Raw genomic sequence first — 17,217 nt, forward strand, 5'->3', positions numbered from 1 at the left:
CGCCCAGCAGAAAGCTTTTCTTATACTGAGCCAAAATCTCTCTCCAACTTGCTTTTGCCTTCAAGAACATCACCTAACATGTGTACTCACATACACAGGTGTTAGCTTTTCAGAGACTTACAAGACTGGTACCATTTCTTAAACCCCCAGGCTACTCCAAACAAAATGGGCTCAGCTCCTTTACTCATTTGTAGTGATTAGGATTAGGTTCTGCTGAAAATGAGAACATTTTAAATAAGAGTAGCTTACTGACTTTGTTTCTTATGTTCCACAGGTCCAGAGGTGTCCTTCTAAAGCTGGTAGAGGTTTCACAAGTCATCAGGGACCCAGAACCCTTCTCTTTTTCTGTCCCTTTGTCCTAGTGCATGGTTTCCACACTGTGGTGCAAGATGTCTCCTCAAGCTCTAGGCATTACATCTGCTATCCTGCTGTCAGAAAGAAGGAAGGGGAAAAGAAGATCATTTCCTTCTCTTTAAGGACATTTCCCAGGAGTCACACACAACATTTCCATTTATATTACTTTGGCCAGAACTTGGTCATACGGCCACATTTAGTTCCAGAATGATTAGGAAATGCAGTCTTTTATTGATCCCTGTGCCCGGGAAAATATTGGAGGCCTTTTTCAAGGAAAAAGGGGAAAACAGGTATTGGTTGACAAATAGCAGTCTCTGCCATACTGTCCCTGGATACATGTCTTTGAGTGAATGTCCCTTATTTACCATTCTGATTACTTGTTGGATATTTTCAATATGTGTTACAATATGGTTCCAAAATTGTATGTGATATTCCAACAGCAAGTTGGATGCAATGTGTCATATAAATGACCTCAGTGTCAACCAGCATTTGAATACCGTGTCTCAATGCTGTGCACCAATAAAGAACACAGAAAGTCAGAGTTTTCCATAAATAATTCCTGAGAATATATGCTTATTTTGTTTGAGAAGCATCGTGAGGTATCTGCTGTGTGCTTTAGGGTTGAATGGAAAGTTGGCAAAAGTATTAAAAGACATGTTTAGGCCGGGTGTGGTGACTCACGCCTGTGATCCCAGCACTTTGGGAAGCTGAGGTGGGCGGATCACTTGAGGTCAGGAGTTCAAGACCAGCCTGGCCAACATGGTGAAACTCTGTCTCTACTAAAAATACAAAAATTAGCTGGGTGTGGTGGCAGGCACCTGTAATCCCAGCTACTTGGGAGGATGAAGCTGAGGCACAATAATCTCTTGAACCTGGGAGGCAGAGGTTGCAGTGAGCTGAGATCACGCCACTGCACTCCAGCCTGGGCAACAGAACGAGACTCTGTCTCACAAAAAAAAAAAAAAGACATGTTCAAATAGACATGATATTGGTAAAAATGAAAACACAGGTAATGACTTTTCATTCTAATGAAATATAAATAGAGAAACCTGCCGGTTTTACCCTTTAGAGTAAAAAGGGTACCAAAAAATTACCAAAACAGTAAAAATTACCAAAAGAGTAATTTGATAATTTCTACAGGGTGATGTGTATGTGTCACAACTTTGTGAATCACTATTCTGGGCATGTATAAGGAGTCGTCATATACCTCCATTGGGAATGTTATTTAATGATGTCACTAATACCAGACAAGGATGTCTCCTCAGGTAAGGCTCCTTGGAGGAGGCAGAGGTTGAGAAGAGGTGTAATTTAGGTTTTAAAAATTCAATAGCTGGACTTAACCTTGCATATCTCTACCTGTTATAACGGTGGTCCGGAAGGCTGTGATCTGAAGGCCCCTCAGCTAGTTGCTGCCACTGTGGGCACTCTGTGCATCTTTCACTTCTGAGCTCTTTATGTATGCACTCTGTTCTGCAGATAAGTGAGAATGTGACTATTTGCTTAGTCAGTGACAGTGTTTCTAACCCTGCAAAGGAAGCTTTTACTCTCTCAGTTTTAGAAACATGTGAACAGGCTGGGGATATGAGGTCACTTACCCACTGTCTTATAATCAGCAGATGGCATGGCTGGCATTGGAGTTTAGGTCTGTCTGTGCTTTTCTGTACATTACATCCTTTTTAATGATGCGAAGGAAAAATGCAGTAGGGTCAATGAGACAAATGGAATGCAGGTTGCTGGGGAAAGAATGCAGGTTCTGCGTTATAAATGCACACACATTTACTGTGCCACTTGGGTTCTGAACTTTGCGGTTAAATTGATTTAAAAACTGGTCTAGAGGTGGTAAAACTTAATCACCGAATGAGAATATTTGGGTTTGCTTCAGGAGGTCGCAAGCCACTTCTTGGTTAGTAGAAATGGGAAATTAAGGGCCACCTTCAGGCGTTTAACTGAATTGTCCTGGGGATTTAATTTGCCTTTCGACTTAAGTAATGCTAAATTTTTGTTGTTTTTGGTTTTTAAAGTAATGTAAGTTTATCGCGCCAACGGTAAGATGTCGCTCTGGACGCGTGCACATGCTCTCGCAATCACCGACTGCGGTCAGCATCTTAGAGCAGCGCCCCGGGCCACTTGGATCCCGGTCTCAATTTACTAAGCGAACCCAGAGGATGCCCCGAGTCCTGGACCGCAGAGCCGCTCGCGAGAGGCACCGGGGCTGTAACCGCGCAACCTCGTGCCGCGGGCGGAGGCGAGGGAGGATTCCCCGGCCGGTGCCCGCCCCCGGGCTAAAGTGCGGCGCGGGTGGGGCTTGTCACGCGCCTGGCTTCCTACAGTGCGAACCTGGGAAATCCAGGCGACTTCGCAGTTGCCGAAGGGATCTGAAGAAGTGGGATGTGCAAAAGCGCCGGCTGGAAATCCCGGCTGTGTCTCCGTCAACTCTTTAGCAACAGAGGTCTCCCCCTGCCCTTGGTTTCTACCGGGCCGCCTGCTCCCACTCGGCGAAAAAAAATACACAACAGCAGCCGCGGCGATGGCGTGGAGGGCTGCCGCCTCCACGTGCGCGGCGCTCCTGATTCTGCTGTGGGCGCTGACGACCGCAGGTAGGGGGCGGCTGGGGTGGGCTGGGGCGGGGGCTCCTGGCGCCAGAGGGTCCTCGCGGGTCAGCTCCCTAGCGTCCCGCCAGGGGACCTCAATTTCCTGGGGGCTGAGAGCTCTATTTTCTTTTCTATTTCTTCTCCTTTTTTTTTTTTTTTGAGACGGAGTCTCGCTCTGTCTCCCAGGCTGGAGTGAAGTGGCGCGATCTCGGCTCACTGCAAGCTCCGCCTCCCAGGTTCACGCCATTCTCCTGCCTCAGACTCCCGAGTAGCTGGGACCACAGGCGCCCGCCACCACGCCCGGCTAATTTTTTGTACTTTTAGTAGAGACGGGGTTTCACAGTGTTAGCCAAGATGGTCTCCTTGACCTAGTGATCCACCCGCCTCGGCCTCCCAAAGTGCTGGGATTACAGGCGTGAGCCCCCGCGCCCGGCCTGGGGGCTCTATTTTCAAGCGTCCCTCCTTTGTGAGAAGCGGAGTCCCAGATGCAACAGGTTTACATTGAAGGCCTGCCCTGTGCAGGGTCGACACCTGTGAGAGCGGAAACGGTGCTTCCTTGGATGTCGCGCGTTTGGTGCCTCGGTATTTGGCGCCTCTCTCGCATCATCCGAGGGGCCGGAGGAGAGAAGAAAATCAGGGAATCGGTAAATTGAAAAAATCATTCATTCGCGTATCAGTGGGTCCTCCTGGCTTTGCTAAGTTAGGTCTTTACTGAGAGAGGGAGGGGAGTGTTTTGATCTTGTGGTGACCTTCAAACGTTCTCTTGCTTTTTTGGGAACTCGTATGGGCGTGTTCTGCGTTAACTTAAACAGGAGACTAAAAGGCTGAAACGCGTATGTAGAGATATTTAAACTCATTTCTAACTAGAAGAATGGCAATTAAACAACAAGATGCTGCTTGACCCTTACTAGGCTGGCCAAAATACGCTCCTGGGTGCCGGGTGGTGGAGGTGGAATGTAGGAATCCCGGAGGCGCGCTCTGGGCGCCCCGAGTCACTGCAGGTGGAGGAGAGCCGCGTGTGGACCTCACCGTGGAGACCTTGGCGGCAGCTTCACACCACGCCCTTGCTGCTTGCCGAGCAGCGTGAACGGATGTTGAAGGCGTAGAGCCAAGTAAACAGTGGACATACAATGCAATACCATTTCCACAGTTTGAGAAACAGAAGATACAGCCTTAAAGAGAACAAAAATTACATGTTAAACACCTTAGAATGGCTGCCCGATGGGAGAGGGAAGTGGAAATAAAAACGAGTGAATAGTATTTCTATACATTTGCAATAAGCAATGTGAAAATAAGACAGTTCCGAGTGAAGTGTGGGCGGTGAAGTGGAAAGCCAAAATTGCGCTTGTCTCCGCGCTGCGGACTTGAAACGCCTGTCGCTGCGGTCTGGAAACGCCTCCGCGCTCTATCAGTCTGGGTCTCCTCGAGCTCGAAGTGGCGCCAGGGGGCTGCCGCCGCGCCCACCCGGTCCCATGCCCGTCCCGCGCCCCCTCCCGGGCCCGGCGCCCCCTCCTCAGGGGCCCTGGGTCCCCGCCACTTTCGTCCAGTCCCGGTCCCCGCGGATGCTGGTGGTGGTAGAGAAGGGACGCGAGGTCTCAGGGAAGCGGAGAGGGAGGAACGCCGTTTGGCTGTGCGGCGGCGCCCAGTGACGGCAGCAGCAGCAGCTCCTGGAGGAAGCTAGTTCCGGCTCGTCCAGCCACGAGGAGCGCGGCGGCGGCTGCATGAGGGTCGGACCGCAGAACCAGGCGTTGGTGCTGGACTTTGGCACCGGGAAGAGACTGTGAAATGGAAAACCGTTTCGGAAGCTTTCGCCTAACAAATCATTTCCGCCTACAAGAAATCCCTACACCTTAGGATGGAGCATCTGTTTCCCTGGCTGCTATTCTGTGTGGAAGCAAATTTAAAGTGGTACAAGAAAAAAAAAATCCAGTCATACAAAGGAATTCGTCAGATTTTAATGCAAGAGATTCTAGCCCGTCTTTGTATGAGACTGTCTTTAAAGGTTGTTGATATAGAAAATGTTTTAAAGAACGTTAGGTTTTGTTTCAGAAATGAAGTTGAAAAGAGCAATTTGTAAAGCTGTAGTTAACAGTCCTCCCTAGTTGGAGAGCTCTAGAACTGGAGGTTCTCTATGTAGGTTATACCACTAGTTGATTTGAAAAGATAAATGCAAAAATGCTTTTCCTTGGAAACAAGACTGCAGAAAATTCCAAGGATCTAGTCCTTGAAAAAGGCGAATGCTGTTAAGCTGTTAAGGTACTAAACTCTGTACCTTTAAATGAAAATACATGGAGGTCCTGGGTGAGCGCTTGGGCGCTCTGAAAATAGACGAGGTTTCCCAAATTTGCCTTCTAAATTTTGATTTGTTGATTTAAATCTTTTAAATTTATGTAGTCTGGCACTCAGGTTTGTATTCCTTTTAAGCACATGTTAGTGTTTTTGATATTTTCCCCTCTCCCTCCGGCCCCCCAATTCTTCTTCTTCTTTTTTTTTTTTGGTAGTCACTTTTCGTTTTTAAGAGTGACAATACAACTAGGTGGCCTGGCTGTTTCGTATCCTTGGTTTCTCCATTTCTTGGTTGGCCACCAGGGGGAAGCATACTGTTTTTTTGGTTACAGTTGACCCTATCTTCATTTTGTAGGTCAAGTCTATTTTTGCTTTGATACATAGAACAGAAAGCTTGTCACCGCGTTTCCCTAATGTATTATTTTAAAGAATAGACTTGCACAAATCTTTGAGCAAGTTGGCAGGTTTTTGGATACGTTTTTGTTAACGTTAATTTTGAAAACTTTATTTAGATATGTTGGATGTGACTAATGAAAGGACATGTTTGATGGCAACAAGGGGAATTCGGTTTCTGACATTTATCTAAATATAGATGTCTAGCTCTGCATTGTTAGTAATGAGTCTGACTTCTTTGGAGTTGTACTCTTCTTTGAAATAGCAAATGTAATATTTTGAACTGTCCTTGCACTTTTTGTTGGAATAGGTATAAGCGTAAACTTGCTAGCAACCTACTGTTCTAAAATGGAAAACATCTAGCCAGTCGCAGTGGCTCATACCTGTAATCCCAATACTTGAGGAGGCAGTGAGAGGATTGCTTGAGCCCAGGAGTTAGAGACCAGTCTGGGCAACTTAGTAAGACTCCATCTCTACAAAAAATGAAAAAATTAGCTGAGCATGGTGGCATGTGCCTGTAGTCCCAACTACTTGGGAGGCTGAGACAGGAGGATCACTTGAGCCCAGGAGGTGGAGGCTGCAGTGAGCAGTGATAGCACCACTGCACTCCAGCCTGGGTGACACAGCGAGACCCTATCTCTAAATAAATAAATAGGAAAACATCAAAAAAAAAGAGAAAATTCTCTTTACAATAGCATCAAAAGAATAAAATACTTATGAGTAAATTTAACGAAAGAAACAGAAAATATATACTCTGGAAACTGTAAAATATTGCTGAAAGAAATTTAAAATCTAAATAAATGAAATGGAAAAATGTCCTGTCTTAGTCTTGCCAGGCTACCATAACAGATATATACTGTGTGGCTTAAACAGAAATTTATTTCTCATGATTCTGGAGGCTGGGAAATCGAAGAGGAAAGTGTGGATGATCTGGTTTCTGGTGAGAGCCTCATTTCTAGTTTATAGAAGGATACCTTCTTGCTGTATCTTTACGTGGTGGAGAGAGACATATCTCTCTGTCATGTCTTTTCTTATTTATTTATTTATTTGTTTGTTTTTGAGACAGAGTCTCACTCTGTCACCCAGGCTAGAGTGCAATGGCATTATCACGGCTGACTGCAGCCTTGAACTTCTGGGCACAAGGGATCCTCTCACCTCAGCCTCCCAAGTAGCTGGGACTACAAGTGCTAACCACCATGCTGGGCTAATTTATTTTTATTTTTTTGTAGAGACAAGGTCCCATTATATTGCCTAGTCTGGTCTGGAACACCTGGGCTCAAGGGATCCTCTGGCCTCAGGCTCTGGGAGTGCTGGGATTATAGGTGTGAACCACCAGGCCCAGCCTCATGTCTTGTCTTTTTCTTTTCTTTTCTTTCTTTCTTTCTTTTTTTTTTTTTTTTTTTGGAGACAGAGTGTCGCTCTGTCACCCAGGCTGGAGTGCAGTGGCACGATCTCAGCTCACTGCAACCCCTGCCTCCTGGGTTCAAGCAATTCTCCTGCCTTAGCCTCCCGAGTAGCTGGGATTACAGGTGTGCACCACCACGCCCAGCTAATTTTTTGTATTTTTAGTAGAGATGGGGCTTCACCATGTTAGCCAGGATGGTCTCAATCTCCTGACCTCATGACCTGCCTGCCTCGGCCTCCCAAAGTGCTGGGATTACAGGCATGAGCCACCGTGCCCGGCCTCATGTCTTTTCTTGTAAGGGCACTAATCCCATTCATGAGGACTCTCCTCTTATGACCTAATCGCTTCCCAAAGGCCCTGCCTCCAGATACCATCACACTGGGGGTCAGGCCTCCATATGAATTTTGGAGGACTCAAGCATTCAGTCCATAGCACATCTCAAAAAGATGTTCATACATTGGTAAACTGAACATTGTGTCCTCTTATTGCCACAGGTGATCTGAAAGTAGAGATGATGGCAGGGGGGACTCAGATCACACCCCTGAATGACAATGTCACCATATTCTGCAATATCTTTTATTCCCAACCCCTCAACATCACATCTATGGGTATCACCTGGTTTTGGAAGAGTCTGACGTTTGACAAAGAAGTCAAAATCTTTGAATTTTTTGGAGATCACCAAGAGGCATTCCGACGTGGAGCCATTGTGTCTCCATGGAGGCTGAAGAGTGGGGACGCCTCACTGCAGCTGCCTGGAATCCAGCTGGAGGAAGCAGGAGAGTACCGATGTGAGGTGGTGGTCACCCCTCTGAAGGCACAGGGAACAGTCCAGCTTGAAGTTGTGGGTGAGTGTCTCGGGGCAGTGCCTTACAGTTCCCATGGTGTTGGGGTTAACAACAACAAAACCCACACACCTCTTTGAGCTCCACTTTCCTGTATTATAAAATGGTCTGATAATACATGGATGAGCTTGGTGGCTGTATTAGTTTGCTAAGGCTGCCATAACAAAATACCATTGACTGGGTGCCTTTAAACAACAGATGCTTATTTTTCACACTTTTGGAGGCTAGAAGTCTGAGATGAAGACATCAGCAGGATTGGTTTCTTCTGAGGCCTCTCTTCTCTGGCCATCTTCTCCCTGTGTCTTCACATGGTCTTTCCTTTGTGCCTATATCTGTGTCCTAATTTCCTCTTCTTATAAGGATACCAATCATATTGGATCAGAGTCCACCCTAATAACCCCATTTTTAACTTAATTACCTCTTTAAAGAACCTATCTCTAAATACAGTCACATTCAGAGATACTGGGAATTCTGGGAGGACATAAGAATTTTGGGAGGACATAATTCAGCCCAGCATGGGCCCTCCATAATTGTACATAAGACTTTGAATGTTTTGTCCATAGTAATTTTGGGAGTGAGAGGCATATTAATTAGGATTCACTTCCTCTGCAACTGACAGAGGAATAACAGTGACAGTGGCTATATATACGGCCAACTGACAGTGGCCGTATATATAGCCACTGTTCTTCCAGGCTTTATATATCTATATAAAGGGTCTACATAGGAGACAGGGTCTCCCTCTGTTGCCCAGGCTGGAGAGCATGGCACAATCATAGCTCACTGTAACCTCAAACTCCAGGGCTCAAGTGATCCCCCTGCCTCAGCCTCCTGAGTAGCTAGGACCTCGGTTGCATGCCACCATGCCTGGCGAATTTTTACATTTTTGTAGAGATGGGGCCTTGTGTTGCCCAGGCTGGTCTCCAACTTCTGGCCTCAAGAGATCCTTGTGCCCTGGCCTCTCAATGTTCTGGCATTACAGGGATGAACTACCATGCCTGGCCAACAGTGGCTTTTAAAGACATTAATAGACTTTTTTTAAGGACAGTTTTAGATTTACAGAAACATTGCAAAAATAGTATGAGAGTTCTCATATCACTCTCGCCCTGCATACCATTTCCCCTGTTATTAACATCTTGTATTCGTATGGTACCTTGATATAATTGATGAACCCATATTGACATTTTACTATAATGAAAGCCTGTAATTTATTCATATTTCCTTAGTTTTTACCTAATGTCCTTTTTCTGTTCCAGGATCCCGTCAGAATACCACATTGCATTTAATTGTTATATGTTCTTAGGCTCCTTTTTGCTGTGACAATTTCTTAGACCTTATTTTTGATGTCCTTGACAGTTTGGTGAGGGTATTGGTCAGGTATATTGGAGGATGTCACTAAGTTAGGATTTGTCTGCTGTTTTCCTCATAATTGGACTTGGGGTTATGGGTTTTTGGAGGAACATCGCAGAGGTAAACTGCCATTTTCATCACATCAAATCACATGACTTATGACTGTTGATGCTGACCTTGACCATCTAGTTGAAGTAGTGTTTGTCTGGTTTCTCTACTGAAAAGTTACTCTTCCTCCTATTTTCATACTGTACTCTTTGAAAGGAAGTCACTCTGTGCAGCCCACACTTAAGGTTGGGGGTTATTTATGTTCTTCCTCCTTGGAGGTGGAGTATCTACATAATTTTTTTAAGAATTCTTCTGCATGGGAGATATAAATCTTTTCTCCCATTTATGACTTTATTCAATCATTGATATCAATAAGGACTCAAGGATATTTATTTTATACTTTGTGTTATAATGCAATACTACTTTATTTTTTCTCAAATTTTTCCAGCTTTGGCCACGGGGAGCTCATTCACTTGGCTCTTGTGTCACATTGACATACCCCAATCATTGTAAGATTTTCTTTTGTTTTATTATTTTATTTTTTGTTTTATTTAATTTTTGGCAAATCCATATCAAGAATTTTGTTTGATTTTAAGCACTTTTTACATTTTGGCACTATAAGATGCTCCAGACTCATCTTGTATATTTCCTCTCTTGTATATTTCCTGGTTCTAGTCCTAGAACCAATGAATACTCCAAGAAACCTTGGTTCCTTTTATTGGAAAATGGTCTTAGAAACCAAGACCTGGACAGTTAGTGTACTTTTTGTTGCTGAGGTATCATTGATTCTAGACCCTCTCAGCCAACAGAGCAAAGAAATACATGTATGCGTACTAACCTCTGCATATACACATATCTACAAATATTTCTATGTGTAACCATCTGTACCTATATTACATTAAACATTTGTTCTTACTGATGTCTCCAACTTTAGTCCATCACCACATAGATCATTCTAGTTTCCTTCTCTTGCTCATCTGTAAACTCCCACTCCAGCAGTGAGAAACCTGTACCCACCATCCTCTGTTTATTGAATTAATTATTAACCTGTACTCCGATAAGAAACAACTTTATCTACTAGAGTACAGTGCTTTTTGGCAATTCCTTTTTTTTTTTTTTTTGAGATTTTTTTTTTCAGACAGTCTTGCTCTGTTGCCCAGGCCGGAGTGCAGTGGTGTGACCTTGGCTTACTGCAACCTCCACCTCCCAGGTTTAAGCGATTCTCCTGCCTTAGCCTCCCAGGTAACTAGGATTACAGGTGCCCGCCACCACGCCTGGCTAATTTTTGTATTTTTAGTAGAGATGGGGTCTCACCATGTTGGCCAGGCTGGTCTTGAACTCCTGACCTCAGATGATCTGCCCACCTCAGCTTCCCAAAGTACTGGGATTACAGGCATGAACCACCATACCCAGCCCAGATTTTAGCCATTTTAATAAGTATATAGTGGTATCTCATTTGTTGTTTTAATTAGCAGTTCCCTAATGACATAATGTTGGACATCTTTTCATATTCTTACTTGCCATTCGTATGTCTTTTTTGTGTGTGTGTTCATTGGTTGTCCAGGCTGGAGTGCAGTGGTGTGATTACAGCTCACTTCCCAGGCTCAGGTGATTCTCCCAGGCTTCAGCCTCCCAAGTAGCTAGGACTACAGGTGTACATCACCATGCCTGGCTAATTTTTGTATTTTTTGTAGAGATAGGGTTTTGCTGTGTTGCCCAGGCTGGTCTTGAACTCCTGGGCTCAAATGATCTGCGTGTCTCGGCCTCCCAAAGTACTGGGAATTGTATGTCTTCTTTGATGAGATGTTTGTTCAGATTGTTTGCCTATTTTTTAACTGGGCTCATTTTTTAAATTGTTGTGTTTTAAGAGTCCTTTGTACATTCTGGATACAAGCCTTTATCAGATAGATGTCTCACAGATATTTTCTCACAGTCTGTGGCTTGTCTTTTCATTCTCTTAACAATGTCTTTTGTAGAGCAGAAGTTCTTAATTTTAAAAAGTCGAACTTACTACATTTTTCTTTCATGGATCATGCTCTTAACATTGTGTCCTAAAGCTCATCACCAAACCCAAGGCTACCTAGATTTTCTCCTGTGTTATCATCTAGAAGGTTTATAGTTTTACCATTGACATTTAGGTCTATGATGCAGTTTACTTTAATTTTTGTGAAAAGTGTAAGATTTGTGTCTATATTCTATACGTATTTTTTTTTTTTTTGCATATGAACACCTAATTGTTCCAGCATCATTTGTTGAAAAGACTGTCCTTTCTCCATTGAATTGCCTTTGCTTCTTTGTCAAAGATCAGTTGAATGTATTTGTGTGGGTCCATTTCTGGGCTTTCTATTCAGTTTCTTTTCTTTTTCTTTTTTTCTTTTAATACAGGCTGGAGTACAGTGACACAATCTTGGCTCACTGCAGCCTCTGCCTCCTGGGCCCTGGCAATCCTACCATCTCAGCTTTCCGAGTAGCTTGTACTACAGGCTCGCGCCACCGCTCCCAGCCAATTTTTGTATTTTTGTAGAGATCGAGTTTCACCGTGTAGCCCAGCCTGGTCTGGAACTTCTGAGCTCAAGTGGTCTCCTCCGTCTCAGCCTCCCAAAGTGTTGGGATTATAGGCGTGAGCCACCACACCCTGCCCTATTCAGTTTCATTGATCTCCCTCTTCTTTCCCCAGTACCACACTATCTTGATTATTGTATTTTAGTAGTAAGTCTGGAAGTCAGGTAGTGTTAGTCCTTCATTTTTGTTGCCTTTCTTCAGTATGGTGTTAGCTATCTGGGTTTTTTCTTTCCATACAAATTTGAGAATCTGTTGATATCTGCAAAATGGCTTTCTGGGATTTTGACTGGGATTGCATTGAATCTAGAGATCAAGTTGGGAAAAATTGACATTTTTTTTTTTTTGAGACAGAGTCTCGCTGTGTTGCCCAGGCTGGAGTGCAGTGGTACAATCTCAGCTCATTGCAACCTCTGCCTCCTGGGTTCAGGCAATTCTCCTACCTCAGCCTCCCGAGTAGCTGGGATTATGGGCATGCGCCACCACGCCTGGCTAATTTTTGTATTTTTAGTAGAGACAGGGGTCACCAAGTTGGCCAGGCTGGTCTCAAACTCCTGACCTCAAATGATCCACCAGCTTCGGCCTCCCAAAGTGCTGGGATTACAGATGTGAGCCACCACACCTGGCCAATGGTATTATATTTTTAATTTCAAATTCCAGTTGCTCAATTGTTCATTCCTGTCAAGGAATTGATTTTTGCTTATTAACTTTGTATCCTGCAACTTGCTTTAATCACTTATTCATTCTAGGGATTTTTTTGTTTTTGTTTTTGTTTTTGGCCAAGTCTTGAGATTTTTCTACATAAATCAGGCTGTCTGTTAAAAATACAGTTTTATTTCTTCCATTATTTTATTTTATTTTTTATAGAGGTGAGGTCTCACTATGTTGCCCAGGCTGGTTTTGAACTCCTGAGCTCAAGTGATCCCCCTGCCTTGGCCTCCCAAAGTGCTGGGATTACATTGTGTGAGCCACTGTACCAGGCCTCATATTTCTTCCATTCTAACTTTATACCTTTTATTTCCTTTTCTTGTCCTGTTATGCTAGCTTAGACTTCCATTACAATGTTGCACAGGAGTGGTTAGAAGGGACATCTTGCCCATTTCTGATTTTACTTTCTAACCATGAAATATGATATTAGCTATTTTTTGGTAGATATTCTTTAGCAAGTTGAGGAAGTTTCCCTTTTATTCCTAGTTTGCTAAGAGTTTTTCATATGAATCAGTGTTGGGTTTTGTCAAATACTTTTTCTGCATTATTGGTATGATCATATAATTTTTTCTTTAGCCTGTTGATATGATGACTTACATTAACCAATTTTTGAATGATAAGCCAGCCTTGCATATGTGTAATACGCCTCTCTTGGTTATGGTATGTAATTTTTTCTGTATTGTTGGATTATATTTGCTAATATTTTCTTGAGGATTTTGTATCTTCTTTAATGAGTGATATTGATCTGTAGTTATCTTTTCTGGTAATGTCTTTATGTGGTTTTGGCAGTAGGATAATATTGGGCTTGTAGAATAAGGTAGAATGTGTTCCCTCTGTCTACTTCTACTTTCTGGAAGAAATTGTAAAAAACTGGCATTATTTATTCCTTAAATGTTTAGTAGGATTAACCAGTGAAACCATCCGAACCTGGTGCTTTCCTTTTTGGAAGGTGATTTTTTTCTTCTTCTTTTTTTTTTTTTTTTTTTTTACTAGTTACTGACTCAATTTCTCCTTTCTTTCTTTCTTTCTTTCTTCCTTTCTTCCTTTCTTCATTTCTTCATTTCCTTCCTTTCTTTCTCCCCTCCCCTCCCCTCCCCTCCCTTCCCTTCCCTTCCCTTCTCTTCCCTTTCTTCCTGCAACGTCTCACTTTGTTGTCCAGGCTGGAGTGCAGTGGTGTGATCATGGCTCACTGCAGCCTTGACCTCCTGGGCACTAGCGATACTCCCACCTCGGCCTCTGGAATAGCTGGGACCACAGGCGTGCACCACCATGCCCGGCTAATTTAATTTTTTTTTTTTTTTTTAAGAGATGGAGTCTATGTTGCCCAGACTCGTCTTGAACTCCGTCGGCTCAAGTGATCCTCCCACCTTGGTCTCCCAAAGTGCTGGGATTACAGGCATGAGCCACCATGCCTGGCCCACTAAAGCATTTCTTTTTATGTTTCTCGCACAGCAGGTCTATTGGTGAAAGGTTTGTCTGAGAAAGTCTTTATTTATACTTCACCTTTGAAGGAAAATTTTTCTGGATATAAGATTCCATGTTGGTGTTTTTCTCTTTTTTAAGTTTCAGTGCTTTAAATATTTCACTTCACTCTCTCCTTGCTTGCATTGTTTCTGACAAGAAGTCCAGTGTTGTTCTTGTTCTTCTATATGTAAAGTGTGTTTTTTTTCCTGTGACTTTTTTCTTTCTTTTCCCTCCCTCCCTCCCTCCCTCCCTTCCTTCCTTCCTTCCTTCCTTCCTTCCTTCCTTCCTTCCTTCCTTCCTTCCTCTTTCTCTCTTTTCTTTTCTTTTCTTTCTTTCTTCTTTTGAGATGGGGTCCCACTCTTTCCCAGGTTGGAGTGCAGTGGTGTGATCACGGCTCATTGCAGCTTCAACCTACTGGGCTCAAGCCCAAGTGATCCTCCCACCTCCGCCTTCCAAGTAGCTGGGGCCACACGTGGGTGCCACTAAGCATGGCTAATTTTTGTATTTTTTGTAGAGATGGTGTTTCATCATGTTGCCCAGGCTGGCCTTGAACTCCTGAGCTCAAGTGATCCACCTGCCTTGGTCTCTGAAAGTGCTGGGATTATAGGAGTGAGCTACCATGCTAGGCCATCTTTGTCTTTCTAAAGTTGAAATATGATATGGCTAGACGTGGATAGGCATATTTGGATATTTATCATGCCTGGTATTCTCTAAGCTTCTTGGGTCTTTAGTTTGGTGTCTATCATTAATTTTGGAAAATTCTCAGCCATTATTTCTTCAAATTATTTCTTCTGCTCCTTTCTCTTTTCTTCTTCTTGTATTCCCATTATATATCTGTTACACCTTTTGCAGTATCCCACAGTTCTTGGCTATTCTGGGTTTTTTTTAAAATTCTTTTTTCTCCTTGTATTTCAGTTTGGGAAGTTTCTTTTTTAAAAATTTTTTGTGATAGGGTCTTGCTCTGTATCCCAGGCTGGAGTGCAATGGCGGGATCTTGGCTCAATGCAACCTCTGTTTCCCAGGTTCAAGCAATTCTTGTGCCTCAGCCTCCTGAGTAGCTGGGACTACAGGTGTGCACAACCATGCCGGCTAATTTTTGTTTTTTAAGTAGAGACGGGGTTTTGCCAAGTTGGACAGGGCGGTCGCCAACTCCTGACCTCAAGCAATCTGCCCACCTTGGCCTCCCAAAGTGCTTGGATTATAGGTGTGAGCCACCACACCATGCCCAGTTTGGGAAGTTTCTATTAACATCTTCAAACTCACTGATTCTTTCCTTGTCAGTTTCTTTTTTTTTTTGAGACGGAGTTTTGCTCTTGTTGCCCAGTCTGGAGTGCGGTGGCGCGATCTCAGGTCACTGCAACCTCCGCCTCCTGGGTTCAAGTGATTATCCTGCCTCAGCCTCCCAAGTAGCTGGGATTACAGACATGCGCCACCACCCCCGGCTAATTTTGTATTTTTAGTAGAAATGGGGTTTCTCCATATTGGTCAGGCTGGTCTCAAACTCCTGACCTCAGGTGATCCACCCACCTCGGCCTCCCAAAGTGCTGGGATTATAGGTATGAGCCATTGCGTTCAGCCTCCTTGTCAGTTTCAAGTCTACTGTTGAACCCACTGAAGGCATTCTTCATTTCTTTAATGGTATTTTGAGCTCTAGCATTCACTTTTGGTTCGTTCTTAGCATTTCCATCACTCTGCTTATATTATCCATCTGTTTGTGCATGTTATCTGCTCTTTCTGTTAGTGCTCTTAACATTTTAATTATAGTTTTTTTAAATTCCCTATATGATAATTCTAAAATCTGTGTCATACCTGAGTCTGGGTCTGATGTTTGCTTTGTTTTTATGTATTTTTTAGCCTTGTAATTTTTTAGTTGAAAGAGAGATATTATGTATCAGGTAATAGGCTTTTATTATGCAGCTTTATGTTAATTTGGCTAGGAGCTGGGTTGTGTTTAATGCTTATTGTAGCTATAGGTGCCAGAGACTTCAGTTTCTCTAGTGTTTTTTTCTCTCCTTTCCTATTGTCTTTGGGTTTCCTTATGAACTCCTTAAATAGGTTCTGTGCCTTGTAGCTCTCTCACTTATAATCTTCTGTTATTATACGGGAGCCCTGTTGATGTGGTAGTAAAGTGTTGGAGGAGAATCTGTTTATACTTTTATGATTAAATCTTATTCTTTTAGTGGCCTGAGCCTCTGGACTGTGGCCTTCAGAAGTGTTTCTTAGCCTTTTCTCTTTCTCTCTTCTTAAGTAATACAGAAAGGCTATAGACAGCTGGAGTTGGCTAATTTTCTTCCCTCAGGTCAGATAAGGCTCTGACACCTTCCCTTGAGATGGAGGGAATAATCTAGGTGTATTTTAAAATGATTACTTCTTTCCATCCCCCAGAAAGAGGAGGAGATTTTTCTTGGCTCTTTACTGTAAGAATCTGGTGGGGTTCCTGGAAGTAAAACTCATGACAGTGTGATAGCATCCCCAAGACTGGGTCCCGAGGATGAAAACCCATGAAAGTGTGGTAAGCATCCCTAAGACCAGGACCTGAGGAGGTTTTTATTCTCAAGCTAGTCCACACTCATCCTTTAGCAGTTTGTCGGAGTTACTGCTTAAGTACTTCTACTGGTTTATGACTCCAGCAGCTTCTGCATGAGGTAATTTGATCTTAGCTGTAATTTTCTTAATCTCCTTCTTTCTCCAGTTTTCTGAGTGGCAGTTTGCCCTGTCACTTCAATTCTCTGAGGAATCTAAGAAAAGTTGTTGATTTTCAATTTGTTCAGCTTTTGTTCTTATTATAGGGTGGGAGTGATGACCTCTCATGTGAGAGGGAAACCTGGAAGTCAATAGTGGCTTTGGAAATGGCAGTTTATTTTTCTTTCACACGAATGTAGCCAGCCCAGGGCAGATATGGCAGCTGGCTCTGTGATCATCTGGGACCCATGATCCTTTTATCTTGTCACTCTGCCATCTTCAGTATGTATCGTCCACCTTGTGTTTGGAAATGGCTTATCCATCTCCAGTCATCACATAGTATTCCAAACATTCTGCAGGAAATAAGGAGAGAGAGAGAAAGAGACAGTCTTTTAAGACATCCTTTTAGTTTAAGGATACTTCCTAGAAGTTGCTCTTGCCACTTTTGCGTAAATCCAGGCCTACTAGACCCCTGAGTTTGCATGGCCAAACATACCTGCAGTGGAGGTTGGGTGATACAGGTTTAATCTGGATATGT

General features: G+C 43.5%; 1 protein-coding gene across 6 annotated transcripts in view; it reads left to right on the forward strand.

Moving 5' to 3' along the window:
- Positions 1–2,509: 2,509 nt before the first annotated feature.
- Positions 2,510–17,217, forward strand: part of NCR3LG1 (natural killer cell cytotoxicity receptor 3 ligand 1) — a 32,801-nt gene continuing 18,093 nt past the window's right edge. For 2 of the 6 annotated variants that reach the window (XR_010135443.1, XM_004050763.5), the window contains exons 1-2: positions 2,597–2,951; positions 7,524–7,874. Coding sequence is in view for 1 of the 6 variants with exons in the window: in XM_004050763.5 (XP_004050811.3) it covers positions 2,882–2,951; positions 7,524–7,874 (421 nt within the window). In the remaining 5 variants the exon portion in view is untranslated. The other 4 variants (XR_010135439.1, XR_010135441.1, XR_010135442.1 and 1 more) reach the window with 4 other exon arrangements.

This window comes from Gorilla gorilla, chromosome 9 (genome assembly GCF_029281585.2).
Source record: "Gorilla gorilla gorilla isolate KB3781 chromosome 9, NHGRI_mGorGor1-v2.1_pri, whole genome shotgun sequence".
NCBI lineage: Eukaryota > Metazoa > Chordata > Mammalia > Primates > Hominidae > Gorilla > Gorilla gorilla.